Source organism: Neophocaena asiaeorientalis, unplaced genomic scaffold (genome assembly GCF_003031525.2).
Source record: "Neophocaena asiaeorientalis asiaeorientalis breed wild unplaced genomic scaffold, Neophocaena_asiaeorientalis_V1.1 scaffold479, whole genome shotgun sequence".
Classification (NCBI taxonomy): domain Eukaryota; kingdom Metazoa; phylum Chordata; class Mammalia; order Artiodactyla; family Phocoenidae; genus Neophocaena; species Neophocaena asiaeorientalis.
In genome coordinates, this window is record NW_020173774.1 from 4696270 (window position 1) to 4717376 (window position 21107).

At 55.0% G+C, this 21107-nt stretch overlaps 2 protein-coding genes across 7 annotated transcripts; both read left to right on the forward strand.

Moving 5' to 3' along the window:
- The first annotated feature begins 1597 nt into the window (after positions 1 to 1597).
- Positions 1598 to 16061, forward strand: NLRX1 (NLR family member X1). Of its 4 annotated transcripts, none has more exons than XM_024751674.1 (10): positions 1699 to 1832; positions 3522 to 3649; positions 4215 to 4284; positions 4753 to 4841; positions 5394 to 6013; positions 6777 to 7592; positions 12920 to 13515; positions 13758 to 13844; positions 14636 to 14887; positions 15199 to 16061. In XM_024751674.1, the coding sequence occupies exons 2-10, from the start codon at positions 3580 to 3582 to the stop codon at positions 15518 to 15520; spliced, it is 2922 nt and encodes a 973-aa protein (XP_024607442.1). In that variant the 5' UTR covers positions 1699 to 1832; positions 3522 to 3579; the 3' UTR covers positions 15521 to 16061. The 4 variants fall into 4 exon arrangements, with proteins under 4 accessions (XP_024607444.1, XP_024607442.1, XP_024607441.1 ...); XM_024751673.1 differs by having other exon boundaries at positions 1715 to 1928; XM_024751675.1 differs by lacking the exons at positions 4215 to 4284; positions 4753 to 4841 and having other exon boundaries at positions 1715 to 1928.
- Positions 16062 to 16530: 469 nt separating this feature from the next.
- Positions 16531 to 21103, forward strand: NHERF4 (NHERF family PDZ scaffold protein 4). 3 transcript variants are annotated; one of them, XM_024751680.1, is made up of 11 exons: positions 16531 to 16561; positions 16933 to 16960; positions 17117 to 17190; positions 17521 to 17732; positions 17870 to 18191; positions 18282 to 18418; positions 18680 to 18884; positions 19109 to 19305; positions 19406 to 19624; positions 19773 to 19973; positions 20231 to 21103. In XM_024751680.1, exons 1-11 carry the CDS (start codon positions 16546 to 16548, stop codon positions 20258 to 20260), a joined length of 1641 nt encoding a protein of 546 aa, XP_024607448.1. In that variant the 5' UTR covers positions 16531 to 16545; the 3' UTR covers positions 20261 to 21103. The 3 variants fall into 3 exon arrangements, with proteins under 3 accessions (XP_024607448.1, XP_024607451.1, XP_024607449.1); XM_024751683.1 differs by having other exon boundaries at positions 18002 to 18191; XM_024751681.1 differs by lacking the exons at positions 16531 to 16561; positions 17117 to 17190 and having other exon boundaries at positions 16797 to 16960.
- The last annotated feature ends 4 nt before the right edge of the window (positions 21104 to 21107 follow it).

Consider the following 21107-nt stretch of genomic DNA (forward strand, 5'->3'; position numbering starts at 1 on the left):
ATTCTTTTTCAGATTCTTTTCCATTATAGGTTATTACAAGATGTTGAATATAGTTCCCCGTGCTATTAGTTGTTTATCTAATTTATATGTAGTAGTGTATATCTGTTAATGCCAAATTCCAAACATATCCTTTTTGGTAACCATAAGTTTGTTTTCTATGTCTATGATTCTATTTCTGTTTTGTAAATAAGTTCATTTATATTATTTTTTAGATTCCACACATAAGTAATATCGTATGATATTTGTCTTTCTCTGTCTGACTTACTTCACTTAGTGTGATAATCTCTAGGTCCATCCATGTTGCTGCAAATGGCATTATTTCATTCTTTTTTATGACTGAGTACCAGATTATTATTTTTTTAATGTTCATTTATTTATTTGTTTTTGGCTGCGTCAGGTCTTCGTTGCTGCACATGGGCTTCCCTCTAGTGGAGCAGGGGGTCCAGAGTGCGTGGACTCTGTAGTTGCAGCACGTGGGCTTAGTTGCCCCGCAGCATGTGGGATCTTACTTCCCTGACCAGGGATCGAACCCACGTCCCCTGCATTGGAAGGCGGATTCTCAACCACTGGACCACCAGGGAAGTCCCCCAGCTTATTTTTTAAGATCTAGTTCAAATGTCACCTCCTGTGCCAGAGGCAGTTCGTAACTTCCTCTCCCAGGCTTTCCTAAGGCTTCCATCTCCCTCTGAAGTACCATCATTTGGGCCCCCTGGAGGGGAGCTGCTATGGTCTGGTCCCTGTTCACCTTGTTCTGGTTGCTCCATACTAGCCCAGTACCACGTGTTCAGTGGAAAAACAGATGTTTACGTGTATAAGTGAAATATCCCCACAGTCCTCAGTCTGGACGGAGGGTAGAGATCATAAAGCCCTCTTCTCAGCCCTGCCCAAGGCTCCTCTCTACCAGTTCCCGACCGCACACCTCCGTTCAGTACAGCCTGTGTTTGCATGTGGAGGCATGCCCTGGCTGTGGGTGGTGGGAGGCTCCTCCATCGGTTACGTGGGCCCTGGGTGTGCCCGGTATGGAAGCACAGGGATGAGGCTGGGGTCTTTGAGGACCAGGAAGCCCTAGGGCTAGGCTATGGTTGGGTGCCAGACAAGAGGAGCAGGTTGAGGTGGGAGCTGTCCCTCAGCCCCATTCTTCTGCCTGCCTGACCCAAATGACCAGAAGCCACACACAGAGGTGTGGGGTCTGAAGAGAGCCAGGTACAGAGGGAGGACCCAAGAAGACCTTGACTCAGATCTCTGTTAGGAGGCAGGCTGAAGCGGTGAAGAGGCACAGAGGGAAGAATGCCCGGGGGATGGGGGATGGGGGTCGCCTCGGGAACGTCCAGGGGTGAGGTAGGAAGACCCAAGCCCCGGATTCTTGTTCTTTCCCTTCCTAGTTGGGTCAACCTGCGCAAGTCATTTCACCCTTCTGAGCTGCAGTTCCTGCATCTGTAAAACGGGCATAACAAGAAGCCCTGCCTGGGTGAGTAATGGGATGGAATTGGCGCTCAGTGACCTGTAGAGGGCAGTCCCCGAGGCAGGGCCCGCCTGGATGGAGGGCTGTACCACTGAGGGTGCGGGGAGGAGAGACAGATGGCGAAGAAGTACCCGCCCCGGGCCTGCTCTCCGGGACACTAGCCCCTCTCGCCATCTCCCTCCTCCCAGGACCCGGCGGCCCGGAGCGCCTGGGCTCGTGCTCGCGCTTGCCCGCTGCTGGGCCGGATGCCAGGGCTGGCAGGGCTCCGCGCAGGCGGGCGGGGCGTGCAGGAAGCGCTGCGCGCGCCGGGGCCTCTGGGAGCAAGCGGGAGACTCTGGCGGCGACCGGCTCCCGGGCCTGGGCAGCGGCGGTAAAGGTCTAAGTAGCAGGGGCGGGCCGGTGCTGGGCTAGTGCCACTAGGAGCTGGAGGCTGGGGACGCGTGGGGCGCAGCCGGTGCCCTGAGAGGTGGGCATTCAGGCGGGCTTTACTCTTGGGCTCTGAAACCAACTAGAACTAGGAAAGCTAGGACCCAGTTTAAGAGGAGGAGCTCTGGACCTGTGCGAGCACAGACCCCGTACCTTTCCTGCTGTGCCCTCTCCTTTTCTCACTGCCCCGGAGACCAGCGGTGATCTTCCGACAATTGGCCTCATGCCCCCATCCCCACCGCCAGTCCCATCTTGAGTCAGAGGCCCTGCAACTGATTTTATCCCACTGAGCTAGTTTCCCCAAGCTTTTCCAGCCTTCCAGGGCCGTCTCTTAACCCTTCTATACTCCCCGCCCCCGACCCCGGGACTCCTGGTCTGAGCCCCAGGCTGCGCCTCCATTGGTTGGCCCTGCTGGCAATAGGGCCGAATGCACCCAATTCTCCCTAAGCGTGCTCTGTCCTTAAGGAGTCACATCTCAGTGGAGACCAGGTGCCAGATAGCTGTATGCTTCATTTAAGGGAGCTCAGAGGGATCAGGAAAGACTTCCCAGGAGAGAGGACTTTTGACCAGGTTCTGAAAAGATTGGGTAGGATTCTGACAGGGGAGAAAGGTCATTCCAAGCTGATGAAAGAGTATGAACAAAGTTAGGAAAGTGGGAGCAAGAATTCAGTAAGCCTGGCGGGTGAGGTACGGGTCAGGGGGAAACTCAGGAAAATAGCTGGTGTGGGCCAGGTGTTTGGACGCTACATAACCTAGGATTTTAGGGAGGCGATTGGTGTCTGGGATCAGGGAAGGGAATGGAATGAGACTGAAGGCAGAGGCCACTAAGGAGGAGGAGGGTCTAAATTAGCACAGGGTGGTAGGGATTATGCAATAGGAACAGGCTGGCAAAGTACTGGGATGAGGAACCGGCAGGGCTGCTTCCACTGTGTGAAGGAGGCGGGAAGGATTTGAAGACAAGTGGAGAAGGGGGGAAGGATTTGAAGACAAAGAGGTCAGATTTCGAGTAGAAATCATGTGACTGGGAAGATTTGCAGTAAAGTAACTGGAAGGGGAGGAGGGATGCTGAGTTCAGTTCTGCGAGCGTGCGGCTTGAAGCATTGGCAGGATGTCCATATGGAGATATCAAATAGGAAGTCATTCATTCACTTATCTATAATTTATGCCAGCCTCAAAGGCAGGTTACATAAAAGTCACAGAGAAGATAAAATGATCAAACCATTAAAACTCAGCTAAAAGGACCTGATAGCTAGGGAAAAACTTCAGAGGAGAATGGATGATTGTTACTGGAAAACGTTGGCTCAGAAAAGCCACTGAAAAGGAACACAGGACTCATAGGAGCGTGCTGGCAGCCAAGCAAAAAAAAGGACACCTAAATAAAACAGTTCACTAGGCTGGAATTCAGGAGAAAGGTGATCGTGAAGCCTCAGGGGAGAACCAGTGGGTGGTAGGATCACTCAGGTGGGGAATATAGAGGAGAAAGGTCTGAAAGCCAGGCCAGGGCCTTGGCTATGCTGGCATTTAAGGAAAGGCTGATGTTCTCCTGAGGAGGAAGGGCCTCCCTTGGCCTGCATGAGAGGTGGGGTGGGAAAGTGGGGGTGTGTGGGGTCCATTCACACCATTCTTCCTGCAGCGGAACAGGATAGAAGGTGGTGTGCTCGGTCCCCCAGGCCCTGACCTTCTCTCCTGCCATGAGGTGGGGCTGCCATTTGCCTAGGGCCTCTTGGGGCCCTGGTCTGGGAAGAGTACTCCAGCCAGCAGGTGAGCAGGAAGCAGGGGTTTCTGTTGCCACTTCTCCCTTTCCAGAGTCCAGATGGCACCTCCAAGAGAGAAGGGATCCAGACACCAGGCATGCTAGTCCCAGCTCTGTGATTTACTAGCTGTTGACCTTGGACAAGTCACCGTACCTCCCTGAGCTTCCTTTTTCCCATCCTAAGCTAAGGGAGTCAGACTAGATGATCTTTGAGTGTCCCTGTAGCTACATAAGTCCAGGAACACTTGTCTGATTTCATTTTGCATTCAATGAGTATTTATTGAGTGCCTGCTATGTGCCAGACCCCATGCTAAGTTCTAAGTAGGTACTTGTGAACCAAAACAGATATGATCCCTGCTCTCATGGAGGAATGGGGGTGAGTGTGTGAATGAATTTTAATCAAATAATTACACGATGAAATATAAAATTTCATAATGACTGCTACAAAGGGGCAGTACATGACGCTATGAGAGCAAATGATGGGGCTTTGATGTAGATGTGGGGTCTGTGTATTGTGGAGCTAATGTGGGTGAATTCTGGATGCTGTTTCTTCCTTCTGCTTTCTCTCTGTAGATGAACGTATCCCCTTCCTGATCCACTGGAGCTGGCCCCTTAAAGGGGAGCGCCCCCTTGGGCCCCCTAGGTGAGGCCTCAGTGTGACCTTGGGACACATCTGGGCACAGCAGAGTAGCCTGCGAAGGGTCAGGACTTGGAGAGAGCTTGATCTCCTGGGGAGAGTTGGTTTTCCGGGGCTGAAGAGGGTACAGACTCAGCTACCAGGCCTAAGGGGAAGTTAGCTTATATCATCCACAGTACAAGTCACAGTGGTCAGCCAGAGGGAGGACCGGTGGGAAGTGGGTGGAGTCTGGCAGTGGTCAGTCTGAGTTCCAGGCAGGCAGTCAGCAGTGGGGGACTGGAGGGGTAGGGGCAAGACCTCAGGCCCTGGGAAGGGTATGAGAGTCAGATGAGGCTCTGGACTTGGGTGTCCAGAGGCAGGCCTGGATCTCAGGAAGCCAGCAGTTCATCAGTCCAGGCAGGCCTGGACTCTGAGCCTGTGCAGAGCCTGAGCCCAGTAGCCAAGCCCCAGCTCATCCCTTTTCCTTGCTCACAGGGCCTTTATACGCCATCACGGAAGCTCAGCGGGCAGTGGTCCCCCATCAGGGAGGCATGGACAGTTGTTCCAGGGCATCGCTGCAGCTGGTAAAGAGACTGGCTCCTCAGTCAGCCTGAGGAGAGGGGCTGCTGGGCTCCCAGTGTGGGGGTGGGTTCAGGGAGCGTGGGGAAGAAGGGCTTGGAGAGAGAAACAAGCAGGAAGGAGGTATAGAGGATCCATTACAATCAGCCATTAGTGGACCCACTCTCCCTGGCTCCATTATCCATCTGTCCATGTATCCCTTCCTGCAACAGTCATGCAGTACACACTTACGATGTACAAAGCACTGGGAGGGATATAACATCCCTCAACATCCCTTCAACACACTGCCTCTAGCGGTCAGGTGAAGATACACGTGGATAATCCTACAGCCAGTCAGCCCGGACTCACCCTCACTCGTTCCATGGCTTCCCACTTTCTGCCACAGAGGTCCAAACTTTCTGGACAGTCGGAGGGAGTCCTGTGTGTCCAGCACCACTGTGGGTCCTGGCATCTCCTGGTGTTGTGTCTTGACTCCGCAGCCTGACCCTACCACCTCCTTAAGCTCCTGCATTTCTCAGCCCCTCTCCCTGACATATTCCCTTTGCCTTCCCATCCAGAAGCTATCCAGCGGCACCGCCAGAATCTGGCCGAGTGGTTCAGCCGGCTGCCCAGGGAAGAGCGCCAGTTCGGCCCAACCTTTGCACTAGACACGGTCCACGTAGACCCTGTGATCCGCGAGAGCACCCCTGATGAGCTGCTTCGCCCACTGGCTGAGCTGGCCCTGGAGCATCAGCCACCCTCTGCTGGGTTCCCCCCACTGGCCCTGTCTCAGCTCTTTGACTCAGATGCCTGTGGGCGCCGCGTGCAGACGGTGGTGCTCTACGGGACAGTGGGCACAGGCAAGAGCACGCTGGTGCGCAAGCTGGTCCTGGACTGGTGTTACGGGCGGCTGCCAGCCTTCGAGCTGCTGATCCCCTTCTCCTGCGAGGACCTGTCATCCCTGGGCCCTGCGCCGGCCTCCTTGTGCCAACTTGTGGCCCAGCGCTACACACCCCTGAAGGAGATTCTGCCTATGATGGCCGCTGCTGGTTCCTGTCTGCTCTTTGTGCTCCACGGCTTGGAGCACCTCAACCTTGATTTCCGGTTGGCAGGCACAGGGCTTTGCAGTGACCCGGAGGAGTCAGAGGCGCCAGCTGCCATCATCGTCAACCTGCTACGCAAATACATGTTGCCCGAGGTGAGTGCACCCTGCTCCGCCTCCACTGTCCCCAATTTGCCCCCTCAGGATTTTCGTGTCCTGAGTCCACATGCTTAATGGGTAGGAACGTAGGCTCTGGGTTAGTTCAAATCCTGCCCCTCCACTTCCAAGCCGTGGGACTGAGCAAGTCAGTGACTTCTCCAGGCTTCTGTTTCCTTCTCTCCTTGAGTTGTACTGAACAAATGAGATACTGCCTATGAAGTGCTTAGCACAGCGCCCTGGATCATGGGTGCTCAGTAAGTGTGAGTTATAACTACCGTGGTCGTCATTATCTTCATCCTTGAACACTCAGTCTTCAGGGACTCCCTGGCAAGTGAGGCAATCAGGACACAAGGGTCTTTTTTTTTTTTTTTTTTTTAAATTTGTTTATCTTATTTATTTTTGGCTGTGTTGGGTCTTCGTTGCTGTGCACAGGTTTCTCAAGTTGCGGTGAGTGGGGGCTACTCTTCGTTGCGGTGCGCGGGCTTCTCATTGCAGTGGCTTCTCTTGTTGCAGAGAACGGGCTCTAGGCGCACAGGCTTCAGTAGTTGCGGCACGTGGGCTCAGTAGTTGTGGATCGCGGGCTCTAGAGCGCAGGCTCAGTAGTTGTGACTCACAGGCTTACTTCTTCCGCAGCATGTGGGATCTTCCCGGACCAGGGCTCGAACCCGTGTCCCCTGCATTGGCAGGCGGGTTCTTAACCACTGCGCCACCAGGGAAGCCCACAAGCGTCTTTCTTAACTCTCAACCATGCTCTTCCCAGGCCAGCATTCTGGTGACCACCCGGCCCTCTGCCATTGGCCGCATCCCCAGCAAGTATGTGGGCCGCTATGGTGAGATCTGTGGCTTCTCCGATACCAACCTACAGAAGCTCTACTTCCAGCTCCGCTTCAAACAGCCAGACTGCGGGCACGGAACTGGGGGGTTCTCAGCCACGCCGGCTCAGCGTGACCACCTGGTGCAGATGCTCTCCCGGAACCTGGAGGGGCACCACCAGATCGCCACTGCCTGCTTCCTGCCCTCCTATTGCTGGCTTGTCTGTGCCACCCTGCACTTCCTGCACGCTCCCACACCAGCTGGCCAGACCCTCACGAGCATCTACACCAGCTTCCTGCATCTAAACTTCAGTGGGGAGATGCTGGACAGCACTGACCCCTCCAAGTTGTCCCTGATGGCCTATGCAGCCCGAACCATGGGCAAGTTGGCCTACGAGGGGGTGTCCTCCCGCAAGACGTACTTCTCTGAAGAGGATGTCCGTGGCTGCCTGGAAGCTGGCATCCAGACGGAAGAGGAGTTTCAGCTGCTGCATGTGTTCCGCCGGGATGCCCTGAGGTTTTTTCTGGCCCCGTGCGTTGAGCCAGGGCACCTGGGTACCTTTGTGTTCACTGTGCCCGCCATGCAGGAATACCTGGCTGCCCTTTACATCGTGCTGGGTTTGCGGAAGACGACTCTGCAGCGAGTGGGCAAGGAAGTGGCCGAGCTCGTGGGCCGTGTCGGGGAGGATGTCAGCCTGGTCCTGGGCATCATGGCCAAGCTGCTGCCCCTGCGGGCCCTGCCCCTGCTATTCAACCTGCTCAAGGTAACAGCCCTAGGATCCCAGGCTGCCGGCCCCCATCCTTCTCGTTCACTCTTGCTCCTGCCCAGAAGGAAACTGCTTCTTCCTGCATGACCGTGAATCCTCTTCTTGGCTCTGTTTCAGATTTGGGCAATCTGGCTTTTAGTGGGAATGGGTCATAAGGAAGGGGGAGAGAGAAGCCGCAGGCTGGGGAAGGCTTGGAGGGGAATCTAAGGGTGCGGGGACTTTCATAACAATCCCATAACTCTAATGATAGGTTTTTGTTTGTTTGTTTGTTTTTGTTTTTTTTGTTTTTTGCCTCTCTCCTCCTAGTCTTTGTTGCTGGGCGGCCGGGGTCACTACTGTCCAAGGTCTGTCCTGTGTTTTCCAGGTCCAGAAACCCAATTGTATCTGTTCCTCAGAGGTGATTAGACTCTGGGAGTGATGTCTCATCCTAACTTAATCACCAGAGGCAGGTTTATAAAGCAGATGCCATTTTATTCATTTATACCAGGAGGATAAATGGCATTGGTAATTGGCTTAGGACAGTCCATCCTGGGTGCAGGTCTGCTCCAGAAACCAAATTACAGGCCTGAGGACTGTGCTGTGAGCAGGGCGGATGTACGAAGTTTTTGATGGGAAGAAGTAGCCACTCTCGGCTGATGTCTGCCGGGTGCCTTGTAAATGAAATATAATTATGATCCCTTTTTTAAAAAAAATTATTAATTATTTATTTTTGGCTGCATTGGGTCTTTGCTGCTGCGCGTGGGCTTTTCTCTAGCTGCGGCGAGGGGGGGTTACTCTTCGTTGTGGTGCTTGGACTGCTTGTTGCGCTGGCTTTTCTTGTTGTGGAGCACGGGCTCTAGGTACATGGGCTTCAGTTGTTGTGGCACGTGGGCTCAACAGTTGTGGCTCTTGGGCTCTAGAGCGCAGGCTCAGTAGTTGTGGCGCACGGGCTTAGTTGCTCCGCGACATGTGGGATCTTCCCGGACCAGGGCTCGAACCCATGTCTCCTGCGTTGGCAGGCGGATTCTTAACCACTGCGCCACCAGGGAAGCCCTATGATCCCTTTTATAGATGAGGAAACTGGAGCTCACAGAGGCTAAGTAACGTGACCAAGGTCACTCAGATAGTAAGGAGAATAACTGGGATCTGAGTGCAGGTTTTATGGTTCTGAATCCTGTGCTCTTTCCGCCAAACTTTATTGATGTACTATGGATATTTCTAGGAAGCTATGGCACCTTGCTAGGTAACCCTGGTCCTCTTTAGAAATGTTTCAGTAATCGGTCTTGGGGAAGCAGAGCCCTGGTGAGCTGACAACATTTAAACAAGTTTTCCTTTTTATAGGCTGCAAAGCCTCAGGGTAAAAACAGGGATTCTGTAACGCAGCTACCTGGTTCAGATCCAGGCTCTGCCACTTACTAGCTGTGTGACCTTGTACAAGTTACTTAACCTCTCTGTGCCCCAAGGTCCTTATCTGTTAAATGAATAATAATAGATAATAATAGAATCTATATCATTGGCCCAATATGAGGATTAAATGTCTTCATCTGCAGGACCTGGCACATAGTAAGCGCTATTTAATTGTTTGTTAAACACAAAAGCAGTCTCAGGCAGCCCATCCCTTCTTACACCATTGCCTCAGGCAGGCAGGTAATGGCCATTGCTGAGGCCACCCACCTCTTTGAGGATGTGCTTGCCTCATCTGGATTGCAGTGAGAGGCTGTGGTCTCCTGACAGGATTCAGAAAGCCACTCAGTTACTTAAGGGGACACCACACCCCTAAGCCCTCTCGGAGGGAGGGTTGCCTAGCAGAGGATGGGTCCCATCTGTTTCTTTATGAGCCTATTGATTCATTTTCCCAGAGTGACAGTTTTTGTGTCTTGTCTCCAGATGCTTGTTGGGGGAGGGGCACTATAACCTCCATGGTGGGAACCTCGCCTGTAAAAAGTGAAGAAAACACATGAGAGGAGGTGCCACAAAACAACCTGGTGGCTCTTGCCAGAGGAATGGACCTCTCCTTTCCTTTCAGAACCATTGCAAGGATGGCAGCTGATGTCGCCAACCTCCCAAACATTCAGTTCTTCAACAAATATTTGAGTGCCAGGCAGTGTGTTAGATTCGGAGGAAAAAGCAACAGAACCCCAGGTTTCTGCCTTTTCTAATCATACAGTCTCAACATAAACATGTCAACATAACCATGTGATTAAAAATTCTGGGAAGTGCCTGGAAAACAAAGTTCCAGGTGCTATGGAAGTGTGTAAGCGGGGAGGGGGGACCTGGTTTGGGGGGATAAGTAAAGCCTCTCTGCAGAAAGGGCTTTTAATCTGATCCCTGGAGGATTAGCCAGAACTGGGTGTGTGGGGGGGAACACTCCAGGAAGAGGGCACAGCTTTGAAGGAGGAACAATCTTGGCACCGTCAAAAAACAAAAAACAAAAAAGAGAGAGAGAGGGAAGCCGAGAGGACAGGAGCAGAGTGAGCGAGGGTGAGAGGCTGTCATGAAGGCGCCGTGGCTGACAGGGGCCTGTCAATGAAAAATTGATCAATAGTTCATCTGTTGCCAGAAGGGGACCCCTTCCAGGGCCTGAGAGTGAGCTGTTTTTTAAATAAATTTATTTATTTATTTAGGCTGCATTGGGTCTTTGTTGCTGTGCGCGGGCTTTCTGTAGTTGCAGTGAGCGGGGGCTACTCTTCGTTGCGGAGCACGGGCTTCTCATTGCGGTGGTTTCTCTTGTTGCGGAGCACGGGCTCTAGGCGCGCGGGCTTCAGTAGTTGTGGCTCGCGGGCTCTACAGCGCGGGCTCAGTAGTTGTGGTGCACGGGCTTAGTTGCTCCGCGGCATGTGGGATCTTCCCGGACCAGGGCTCGAACCCGTGTCCCCTGCATTGGCAGGTGGATTCTTAACCACTGCACCACCAGGGATGTCCCTGAGAGCAAGTGCTTGTGTAGCACTCGGAAATCAATTGTCTGAGGAGACACATGTACTGACAAAGCAAAAGACTTTATTGGGAAGGGCCACCCAGGCAGACAGCAGTGGTGTAAGGGAACCCAGGAGAACTGCTCTGCCACGTGGCTTGTAGTCTCAGGTTTTATGGTAATGGGGTTACTTTCTGGGTTGTCTCTGGCCATTCATCTTGCTTGGCCCCTATTTAGTCTGACTCAAGGTCCTTCCTGGTGGCACACGTGTCTCAGCCAAGATGGATTCCAGCACCAAGGATTCTGGGAGGTTGGTAGGACAATATTATGGGGCTGGCATCTCCTCCCTCTTTTTGGCCCCTCCTGAATTCTCCAGTTTTTGACAGCAGCACCCTGTTCCTTATTGGCAACTCCTGTTGCGAGACAACTCATGCAAGTGGTCATCATCGTGCCTGGCCAAGGACGGTGGTTTTAGTCAACGGTTCCCTAACACATCTAAGAAAGAAATGGAAATTTTAATTCAAGCCAATCTGAGGATTATAACCCAGGAGACAGTCTCTCAGAGAGTTTTGAGAACTAGTCCAAAGACATAAAGAGGGAGGCCAACGTATTCAATATATGTGATTTTGGCAACGGGGGTATGTGTGATCAAACACACATCGCACCTAGTCACGAGGCACAGACATCTCAGTTAATGGTTTTAGTGCTTTTCTAAGTATGGAAAGATGCAAGAATCCGGGCTCGTAAAAATTTCTCCTGAAGTATCTAAGGACCAGTTCTGTCAGTTTTCCCAAAGCACAAAGTACCTTATCCTCATCTTCGCCCTGAATTCCTTTCAAGGTTATTGTAGCCAGTGACTGCAGTGGCTAATGACTTGACTTTGTAGAATTGGGTGGTGGGCAACATTCTTTATTTTACAATCCCTTCCCTTTCAGTCTTAGTTTCAACCAAGGTTTGGGAGGCATTTCGTGACCTATTTGTTCCACAGCACTAGGAATGCTCATTCCCAGGTCAGGCAAGGATTTCATCGATAGGTCACTCAATGTGCTATTAGGGGACTAGACCCTATTAACAGTAGCCCAAATCCTCTGGACCTCTTACTAGTCCGTTGTGATCCAAGGAACGGTTCCCTCTTGTTGTTTCTTCCCTTATCTAGAGTTACACTATTATAGTCCTTCATCTTATAGAACTATATATTTGATCAATTGTTTCAAGTCACCTAATCATCGTTAATTTTTTTGTGTGTGTGGTACGCGGGCCTCTCACTGTTGTGGCCTCTCCCGTTGTGGAGCACAGGCTCCGGACGCGCAGGCTCAGCGGCCATGGCTCACGGGTCCAGCCGCTCCGCGGCATGTGGGACCTTCCCGGATCGGGGCACGAACCCATGTCCCCTGCATCGGCAGGCGGACTCTCAACCACTGCAGCACCAGGGAAGCCCCTCATCGTTAATTTTATCTGAGGCTCAGTCACACATTTGGTAATGCAAGAAACAGCAATCTTACAAAATAGGCAAATACAAGTAATATAGGTAGTAGTATTAATAGGATCATAAGTAAGTATTGAAGCTAAGATCTTCCACAAGGTGAGGCCCAGTATCTCCTCAGGTCTCTGAGCAGTCTGTTTTGCACCAATCTCTATCTTTAAGGAAAATGATATATTGGCATTGTACATAAAGTTCACCGAAGATGTCTGCATATACAAGGCGAGTGGTGGCTCACTGTGACCCCTTACAGGATTGAGAAAGGAATGTTATCTTCTAAGGAGTTACATGGCCGGCGCCAGAAGGAGAAAAAGTGATCTTTATGATTGAGCGGGTATTTCTGCCCTTGGGGAGGTCTGGTTAAATGCATAGTGCAGATGTACAATGCACACTGGAGGGGAGGGACGAGGCCCAAAGGGGCAGAGAAAAATTTCATGTTTAAATTTTTCTTGTCTTTCCTTAAAATACGAATTTTATTTCATGAGGCCAAATCGTGCAGGGTCTGAAGCAGTAGGAGCGGCATCCGTCATCGCTGCTGTGATGACGATGGTGATGTTGAAGATGGTGATGTACTTAAACCACCGAGCCCGGTACCAAGCTGAATGCATAACATATGCTAACTCCTTCCCACCACGCTTGGGCTTGAAAATGTACGGGGGGTTTGGGAAAAAGAAGGAATTTCCCAGCGTCTGGAGTACGTGAGAAGAGTGTTGAGAGGTGACGCCGGAAAGGTCACATTGGGGCCAAATTCCGCAAAGTTTTATATTCCACATGGGCAGTGGGGAGCCACGGAAGGTGCTGCAGCAGGGGGATTAGTATGATCGGACGAGTCGTGCTCAAGTTTAAGGGAGATCACCAGGCTGGAGCAGTCAGGAGGACTGCACCTTAAGCTTAGGCCAGAAGGCTGAACAGCACGCAGTAGGCTGCAGCGCCCCCACCCTGCTTCCCTTCCAGGTGGTTCCACGTGTGTTCGGGCGTGTGGTAGGTAAGAGCCGCGAGGCAGTGGCCCAGGCCATGGTGCTGGAGATGTTCCGAGAGGAGGACTACTACAATGACGACGTCCTGGACCAGATGGGTGCCAGTATCCTGGGTGTGGAGGGCCCCCGGTGCCGCTCGGACGAGCCCACGGAGGATGAGGTCTTCGAGCTTTTCCCCATGTTCATGGGCGGGCTTCTCTCTGCCCATAACCGGGTAGTGCTGGCTCAGCTCGGCTGCCCCATCAAGACCCTGGATGCCCTGGAGAATGCCCAGGCCATCAAGAAGAAGCTGGGCAAGCTGGGCCGGCAGGTGCTGCCCCCCTCGGAGCTCCTTGACCACCTCTTCTTCCACTATGAGTTCCAGAATCAGCGCTTCTCCGCCGAGGTGCTCAGCTCCCTGCGCCAGCTCAGCCTGGCGGGCGTGCGCATGACACCCCTCAAGTGCATGGTGGTGGCAGCCGTACTGGGCAGTGGAAGGCATGCCCTGGACGAGGTGAACTTCGCCTCCTGCCAACTGGACCCTGCCGGGCTGCGCACGCTCAGGCCTGTCTTCCTGCGTGCCCGGAAGCTGGGGTGAGGCCCTGTCCTCGTGCACGGGTGGAAGAGAAGGTGCTTGGGAAAGCAAAGGGAGTGAGGAAGGACCAGGGGGTGGGGTGAGATCTGGTACGGGTGGAGGTGACAAGAGCTACAGGAGGGGACACAGCTGTGGACTACAAGAGGCAGGATGGTGAGGGAGGGGCCCGGTGGGTGGGCAGGCTCCACGCCGAACTCCTTCCTTGGTTTCTCACCTCCTCTCTGCCCACCTTCTGCTGCAGCTTGCAACTCAACAGCCTGGGCCCTGAGGCCTGCAGGGACCTCCGAGACTTGCTGCTGCATGACCAGTGCCAAGTTACCACCCTGCGGTGAGTGCCCTGGGAGGGGGCTCCATCCTGCTGGCCAGCTAAGGTCAAGGGTGAGCTCCCCACCTCCCAACATGCCTGGAACAGGCGCACCCATGCTGTAGTAAAGAAGGCGGGAGTGTAGACCTTGACCTACTCCCCACCCCACGACGTCTAGTACAAGCAGTCAAGCAGGGGGAAAGATGCCACCAGCCATAAATGGGTGCTAAGAAAGCCTCTTGCGTGGCTAAAAGCAGCCTGGGGTGGGGGGTGGAATAACACCCAGGTTGGTTACCTGGTAACGACGCCACTGATTCCCTCCCAGGATTTTCCCTGCCTCCTCACAAGGATGACCCTGACGCTGGGCGCTCAGTAGATGCTCCCAAAGTGTTGACCGATTTACTAGCGACCCAGACGCTGGGTTCCTGATTTTGGGTTGGAGGAAGGAGAAGTGAATGAGGAGGGAGGGAGAGGGGGATGGGGAAACAGGAAGGGAGGATGAAGCAGGGGCTGGAAGGGGGGGAAAAAAGGAGCAAGAAGGAACATGGTAACGAGGAAGGGGAGAGGGAAGAGGGGAGTCTCAAAGGAGAATGGAAGGTGGGAGGAGGGGAGGGAGAAGCCGGCTTCCACCCCACCCTCCCTCCTCTACAGTGAGCCTCACCCCTGTTTCTCCATCCTCTTTACCTGGGCCTGCATTTCTCTGCGTCCAGGCTGGTCTCTGCCCCAAGTGGTGCACTGTTTTGGCCCAAGTCCCGGTGCTTAGCACAGGGCATCTGCTAGGGGCCCTCATAACCTTGGGGTGCTTGTGGCCCTAGGCTGTCCAACAACCCGCTGACGGCGGCGGGCGTGGCCCTGCTGGTGGAGGGGCTGGCGGGAAACACCTCGCTGAAACACCTGTCTCTGCTGCACACGGGCCTTGGGGATGAGGGCCTGGAGCTGCTGGCTGCCCAGCTAGACCGTAACCAGCAGCTACTGGAGCTGAATGTGGCCTACAACGGCGCTGGCGACACAGCGGCCCTGGCCTTGGCCAAGGCTGCCCGGGAGCACCCTTCCCTGGAGCTGCTGCAGTGAGTCTTGCCCTCCACTCCCATCTCCCCACCCACCCTTGGTGATTGGCCCTTCCCCTGCCCTGATTCTCCACCACCATTTCTCCTAGGGTCCTAGTGGCCCCATTTCTATTGACCCTGGTCCCACCGAATTCTAGCGTCATCCCTGCCTCCCAGTGGCCACCACCCTCCATCTCTGGCTTATTGCAAACACTTACCCCGTTGCATTTCACAGCCAGGGGAACAGTTATGAGGCCCTTACTCTCTGGCCACCCACCCTCTGCCCCTTCTTCTCAGAGCTGAACAGCATCTACTGTCCTCTCTCCTGCCAGCCTCTACTTCAACGAGCTGAGCTCAGAGTGCCGCCAGGCCCTGCGGGACTTGGGGAGCACCACTGAGGGCGGTGCCCGGGTCGTGGTGTCGCTGACAGAGGGGACAGCAGTGTCCGAGTACTGGTCAGTGATCCTGGGTGAAGTCCAGCGGAACCTCAACAGCTGGGATCGGGGTCGGGTCCGGCGCCACCTGGAGCTTCTGCTGCGGGATCTGGAAGATAACCGAGGAGCCACCCTTAATCCTTGGCGCAAAGCCCAGCTGCTTCGGGTGGAGGGCGAGGTCAGGGCCCTCCTGGAGCAGCTGGGAGGCCCTGGAAGCTGAGACAGTAGCAGCAGTGTGTGTCCCCTGGCCCCAAGCCGCTTCTGTCTGTGGCCTCCTAGCTTGCACTACCGCTTCCAGAAAGATCCCTTCAGGGCTGGAGGCAAAGGAATGGGCACAGCTGTGCCAGTTGCTCTCCTGGGGCGTGTCCAACCAGTGCTTCCAAGTCTGGGGTTTTCAGGATCATGGAACACGCTTCCCCTCCCTTCGGCTAGAAGGACTGAAAGATGTGGCGTTTTGGTGGCCCCACATTGTCCTGTAGCACCACCACCAATCTCCTCTCGGATTGTGCCACCAGGGGGCACACTTCTTTTGTCGGCCTTGCCAGGGGCCTTGCCATCCAGATGTGTTGGCGGGCCTCCGCGTCCTGCCTTATGCTTTCTGGGGACACCCTGGGACACCCAGGATGCCAGCGGCCACTTTCCTCTCTCCCTGGTGCTGTGTCCTCACCCTTGTTTCCCCTTCACAATTGTACCCAAGCTCGGTGGCCCCTAGGGGCGTGGGTGCTGACTTGCTGCCATTAAAGAGCTGTGTCTTCCAACTACTGTGGAGTCTTTTTTGCCTGTTGCTTTCAAGAAAGGGTACTGTTCTGGGTCATTCTGGTTAAACCACTGGCCACTTTCTGTTGCAGATGTTTCTTGGGCACTAGTTTCAGAGGCCCTGAGCGTGGTGCAAGAACAAGATGTCAGCATGGAGGTAGGCCACGTTGGGCCATAGGGCTCCTGTCCCCCTTCTCATACTCTTATCCCAGGCTTGGAATTACAGTGCCCAGCAATTACAGTGACCTTTCTCTGCGCAGAGGGGGGACTGGGGCGGCAGCAGAGTCTCCCGAGAAAGTCGGGGCTCGAGAATAGGGCAGGAGGAACAGACACACTTCCCCAGAGGACAAGACTCTCCTCCCGTTAACCATTACTGACTGCTTCTAAGGCAGCGTCTTGGAGGAGGCGGGACGTGGCGGGGTAGGTGGGAGGGTCAGCTGGTTTCGATGGACCTTGTCCCTACACTGAGCCTGGCTCGCTGATCCAACCATGGAGGCAGCTGCAGGTAAGAGGCCAGGAGAAATCCTCTGCGGGGGATTTTAGGGCAGAGGGCAGATTGGAAGGCTTTGGGACCAGGACACACTTGGTACTGGGGCTTGGAGCTCTGAGGCACGTAGACTGGAAGTTAGGAGGGGAGAGGTGAGTGGTTGGATGTGTCTGCCTTCCTGGTCCACGCCCTGTACTGATATGCTCAGACTTCTGTGCGTATCAGGAGGCCTTGCCCGGGGAGGGGAAGGAGGGGGAAGGGAACACCCTTTTGGAGCGAGTCCTGAATTTGGGGGTTCCCCGAAGTCCTTTCAGTTAATGACCATGGAAGAGGAGTCTCGGGGGGGCAGAATGTGCCTCTCCTCCCCTCACCCCTTCTTTTCCCAGCAGATCTTCAGGACACAGCTTCCTTGGCCCCGTAAGTGCCGTGCTGTGAAGGATTGGGGCAAGGGGAGGAGGGCTTGAAGGTGGGGAAGCTCTTCAGCTGCCATTAGCCATTAGCACCTCAAGGTGAGCCTGGGACCCAAGTCCGGATGTCAGTTTTCTCCTACCTGCTTGACTTGCTTCCTTGCAGGAAGTTTGAGTTTAACCCCAAACTGGGCATTGATAATCCTGTGCTCTCCCTGGCTGAAGACCACGAGCCCTCTGGTAACCCCCCATCACTTGGGGCAACCGTTTCCTTTCCCCAGAGCCACCAGGGCTCCACACAGCTTCCCGTCTCCTTGGTAACCACTCACTCTGTCTCCCTCTGATAACAGCCTTGGTGGGAGTTCCCATGTGGAGGTGGAAGGGGGCCAGGCATTTCCTGTCCCCGCCACTCTGCCTGGTCCGTGTTCAGTCCCCCTGCCCAATACCTAACTGGGCAGAAGCCTGTCTGGTGTTCTATCACAGGGGCAGGGTCTGCCAGACACAAGGTGACTTGTACTTGGGTCATGTCCCCTCTCCTCCCCCTTTTCTGCTGCCCACCTCCCCTTCCAGATCTCTGGAGCCTGGAACGACCTCGCTTCTATCTGCTGAACAGAGAGGAGGGCAGGAGTTTTGGCTTCCACTTGCGGCAGCAGCGGGGCAGGGCTGGGCATGTGGTGTGCAGGGTGGAGCCAGGCACCTCTGCCCAGCGCCAGGGTCTTCGGGAAGGAGACTGGATCCTGGGGGTGAACAACCATGTCGTGGAACATGAAGACTATTCAGTGGTGAGGTTGGGCTGGGACCCCTGTGGTACAGGAGAACATTCTATAGCACCTCAGGGAGACAGAAGCCGGTTGGTCACCTCCCTGGGTATATGGGGGCAGGACCCAAGCCTCAACCTCCCCCATCTCCCAGAACTTAGGGACACCCAGGCCCGAATGGTTGCGTGAAGGTCTCCAGAGAGCCGGTTCCCGTGGTGAAAAGTGTAGCTTCCAGGGAGGGGAAGCTGGCAAGAGGGGCCAGCCCAAGCCCGCTCCGTGTGCCCACCGTTCAGGTGATACGCCGCATCCGGGCCAGCGGTCCTCGGGTGTTGCTGACGGTTCTGGCACAGCACGTGCATGAGGTGGCCCGAGCTCAGCGGGGGAACGATGCCCACCTCTGTCCCACTCTCGGCCGAGGGGTCCGGCCTCGGCTGTGCCACGTAGTGAAAGACGAGGGTGGCTTTGGCTTCAGTATCACCCAAGGTGAGCTTGGAGCTCGGGAGGGCTCAGGATGGGGGATCTCAGCCCTGCTCTGGGCAGAAGCGGGCAGAAGCTTGCTGTTTGTGCTTCCAGGACATCGGGGACCTTTCTGGTTAGTGCTGAGCACTGGAGGAGCAGCTGAGCAGGCAGGAGTGCCCCCTGGGGCCCGGCTGCTAGAAGTGAATGGGGTCAGCGTGGAGAAGTTCACGCATAACCAACTCAGCAAGAAGGTATGACTGCCTGTTTCCCATCCGTCCTCACCCCTCGGGCCTGGTCCCTGCCTCTGGAAGCAGACCCCTCCTCCACACGCCTAATCGCCTGATCCGATCTTGTACCTGTCGCCATCCTTCCCTTTACACTCTGTGCTGGGCCCTCCCCTCCCTTCCCTAGTGCCTCGTTCCTGGACCTGGGAAGAGGGGTTGTGAGGAGGTGCCTGCCTCTGCCCTCCCTACCCAGGTAGTTGACTCTGATGCCCTGCTGGGTCCCCACAGCTTTGGCAGAGTGGCAAGCAGGTGACCCTGCTGGTGGCAGGGCCAGCGGTGGAGGAACAGTGTCGCCAGCTGGGAATGCCCCTGGCTGCACCCCTGGCAGAGGGCTGGGCACTGCCCACCAAGCCCCGCTGTCTGCATCTAGAGAAAGGGCCCCAGGGCTTCGGGTTCATGCTCCGAGAGGAGAAGGGCCTTGACGGTCGGCTCGGTGAGTGAGAGCCCTGGGGACGGGGAGGGAAGGTGGGCCTTGGGGTGGGCACACAAGTGTATATATACACCTCTCAGTGCACACAAGTGGTGGCCCTGGCTGAACCCCAGCCCGGGCCTCCTCCTCTTGTGTAGCCCTGGGTCAGTCCCCTGGTGTGCATACAGTGGCCTGGGCCGGCACTGGGGGTCAGTGGGGAAGGAGCAGTGAGGATGTCTGCATCCCAGGTCAGTTCCTGTGGCAGGTGGACCCAGGACTGCCAGCAGAGAAGGCCGGGATGCAGGCTGGGGACCGGCTGGTGGCTGTGGCTGGGGAGAGCGTGGAAGGGCTGGGCCATGAAGAGACAGTGTCCAAGATCCGGGCTCAGGGCTCCTGCGTCTCGCTCATCGTCGTCGACCCCGAGGCTGACCGCTTCTTCAACATGGTGCGAGCTGAGGGGCGGGGGCTAGAGAGAGGGCAGGGAGAGAGCAGGGCTCGGGTGGGGGAACAAGCAGCACGGTTTGTCCTATCTTCCTCTTTTCCAGGTTCGCTTGTCCCCACTTCTCTTCTTGGAGAGCACAGAGGCTCCTGACTCTCCCCAGGATACCGGCTCAGCCTCTCTGGTTGAGACCAGGGACCCACCAGTTGAAGACACGACCGTCCCACGCGGCTTCCGCCAGTGCTTCCTGTACCCTGGGCCTGGCGGTGGCTATGGCTTCCGACTCAGCTGTGTGGCCAGTGGGCCTCATCTCTTCATCTCCCAGGTGACTGATGCCCCAGGGACCTTGGATCTTTTCAATCATTTGCCTCTTGACAAGCCTTCCTCTGCTTCCCTCCCAGAGCCTCAGTACACCCAGCAGACTTTTCCGTGGTGTTCCAAGCTCTACATTCCCCCCCACCCCATTCCACCAGGTGACCCTAGGAGGCTCAGCTGCCCGGGCGGGACTGCAAATGGGAGATGTGATTCTGGAGGTGAACGGGAATCCCATGGGTGGAGAGAATGACCTGGAAAGACTTCAGCAGCTGGCTGAGGCGGAGCCACCCCTATGCCTGAAGCTGGCGGCCAGATCTCAGCAGGGCTTGGAAGCCTGGATTCCCCCAGGGTCTGGAGAGGTGAGGAAGAAGAGATAGATGGACTGTGAGTCAGCCAGAAGAGGACAGAGGGGAGCCAGAGCAGAGGGCAGAGCGGGAAGCTGCAGGGTGAAGCAGCGTGGGGCACTCAGGCTGGGACTTTAGGCCATGGTACGTGCGGTCAGAAGGACCCAGGGAAGAAGCCCCGTTCCTGGGCATCCCAGTGAGGGTGGGGGCGGGGGGGGGGGAGGGAACTCTTCTGGTCTCTGAATGACCTCTTCCCTTCTTTCTCTGCTTAGGACTGGGCTGTAGCCTCAGATCTACTGTAGCACCCCCCTATGCCTGGCACAGATCTACCCAAGCTTTCCTGTCTCCACTCTCCAGCCTGAGGTGGTGGGAGCTGAGATGCTCTCTTTAAACCAGAAGCTGCAGCTCTAGGACTCCGGATACCTCCGATCACAGGATAGTCCTTGGCCTCCCTCCCTTCCCATGGGCCCACCTCCTGGAAGAGGGTGTGGCCAGAGGCCTCAGGTGGGCCCAAGAGGGAACCTCCCCTTTGATTCCAAAGCAAGTCACGTGGGATCTTTGGGAGCTGTGCCCCAAGGATGAAGATCTGCGTGAGATGAGTGCTATGATTTTGTGATTTATAACAAGAAATATATGTGTGGCCTTCATACCCTTTCCTGGCACAGAGCTCCTAAAATCCTTGGAATTTCCTAAGTAGTAAGAGAGAGAAAGCTGTCTTCTGTTTTTGACAATAAGCCCCTTTCAACTATACCTAGTTTTGTTAATGAGGTGACTCTTGAAAAGCACCTGAGAATGGGGCACTGGTTTCCAGGGGAACCAGTCATGTGATTAGAGGGTTGGAACCTTCAGTGCCCCACCCCCACCCCTACCCTCAACCTCCTGGGAGGCGAGAGGGGCTGGAGGTTGAATTAATCACCAGTGTTCAATGGATTGATGGATCTTGCCTACATAGAAGCCTCCACAGAAACCCAAAAGGACAGTTTCAGAGAGTTTTCCGTGTTGCTGAACACGTGGAGGTGCTGGGAGGGTGGCGCACCTGGAGAGGGCATGAAGCTTCCATGGTCATACCTCTCCCGGTTTATCTCTTCCATCTGGCTGTTCCTGAGTTGTGTTCTTTATAATAAACTGGTAATCTAGTAAGTAAACTGT

What these genes read in the sequence shown, in the direction of transcription:
- NLRX1 (XM_024751674.1), top strand. Translation starts at nt 3,580, where the DNA reads ATGAGGTGGGGCTGCCATTTGCCTAGGGCCTCTTGGGGCCCTGGTCTG. An exon ending in TGCCAAGTTACCACCCTGCG is followed by an intron (nt 13,845 to 14,635) that starts GTGAGTGCCCTG and finishes TTGTGGCCCTAG; the next exon opens with GCTGTCCAACAACCCGCTGA. An exon ending in CCTTCCCTGGAGCTGCTGCA is followed by an intron (nt 14,888 to 15,198) that starts GTGAGTCTTGCC and finishes CTCTCCTGCCAG; the next exon opens with CCTCTACTTCAACGAGCTGA.
- NHERF4 (XM_024751680.1), top strand. An exon ending in ATAACCAACTCAGCAAGAAG is followed by an intron (nt 18,419 to 18,679) that starts GTATGACTGCCT and finishes GGGTCCCCACAG; the next exon opens with CTTTGGCAGAGTGGCAAGCA. An exon ending in TTCCCCCAGGGTCTGGAGAG is followed by an intron (nt 19,974 to 20,230) that starts GTGAGGAAGAAG and finishes TTCTCTGCTTAG; the next exon opens with GACTGGGCTGTAGCCTCAGA.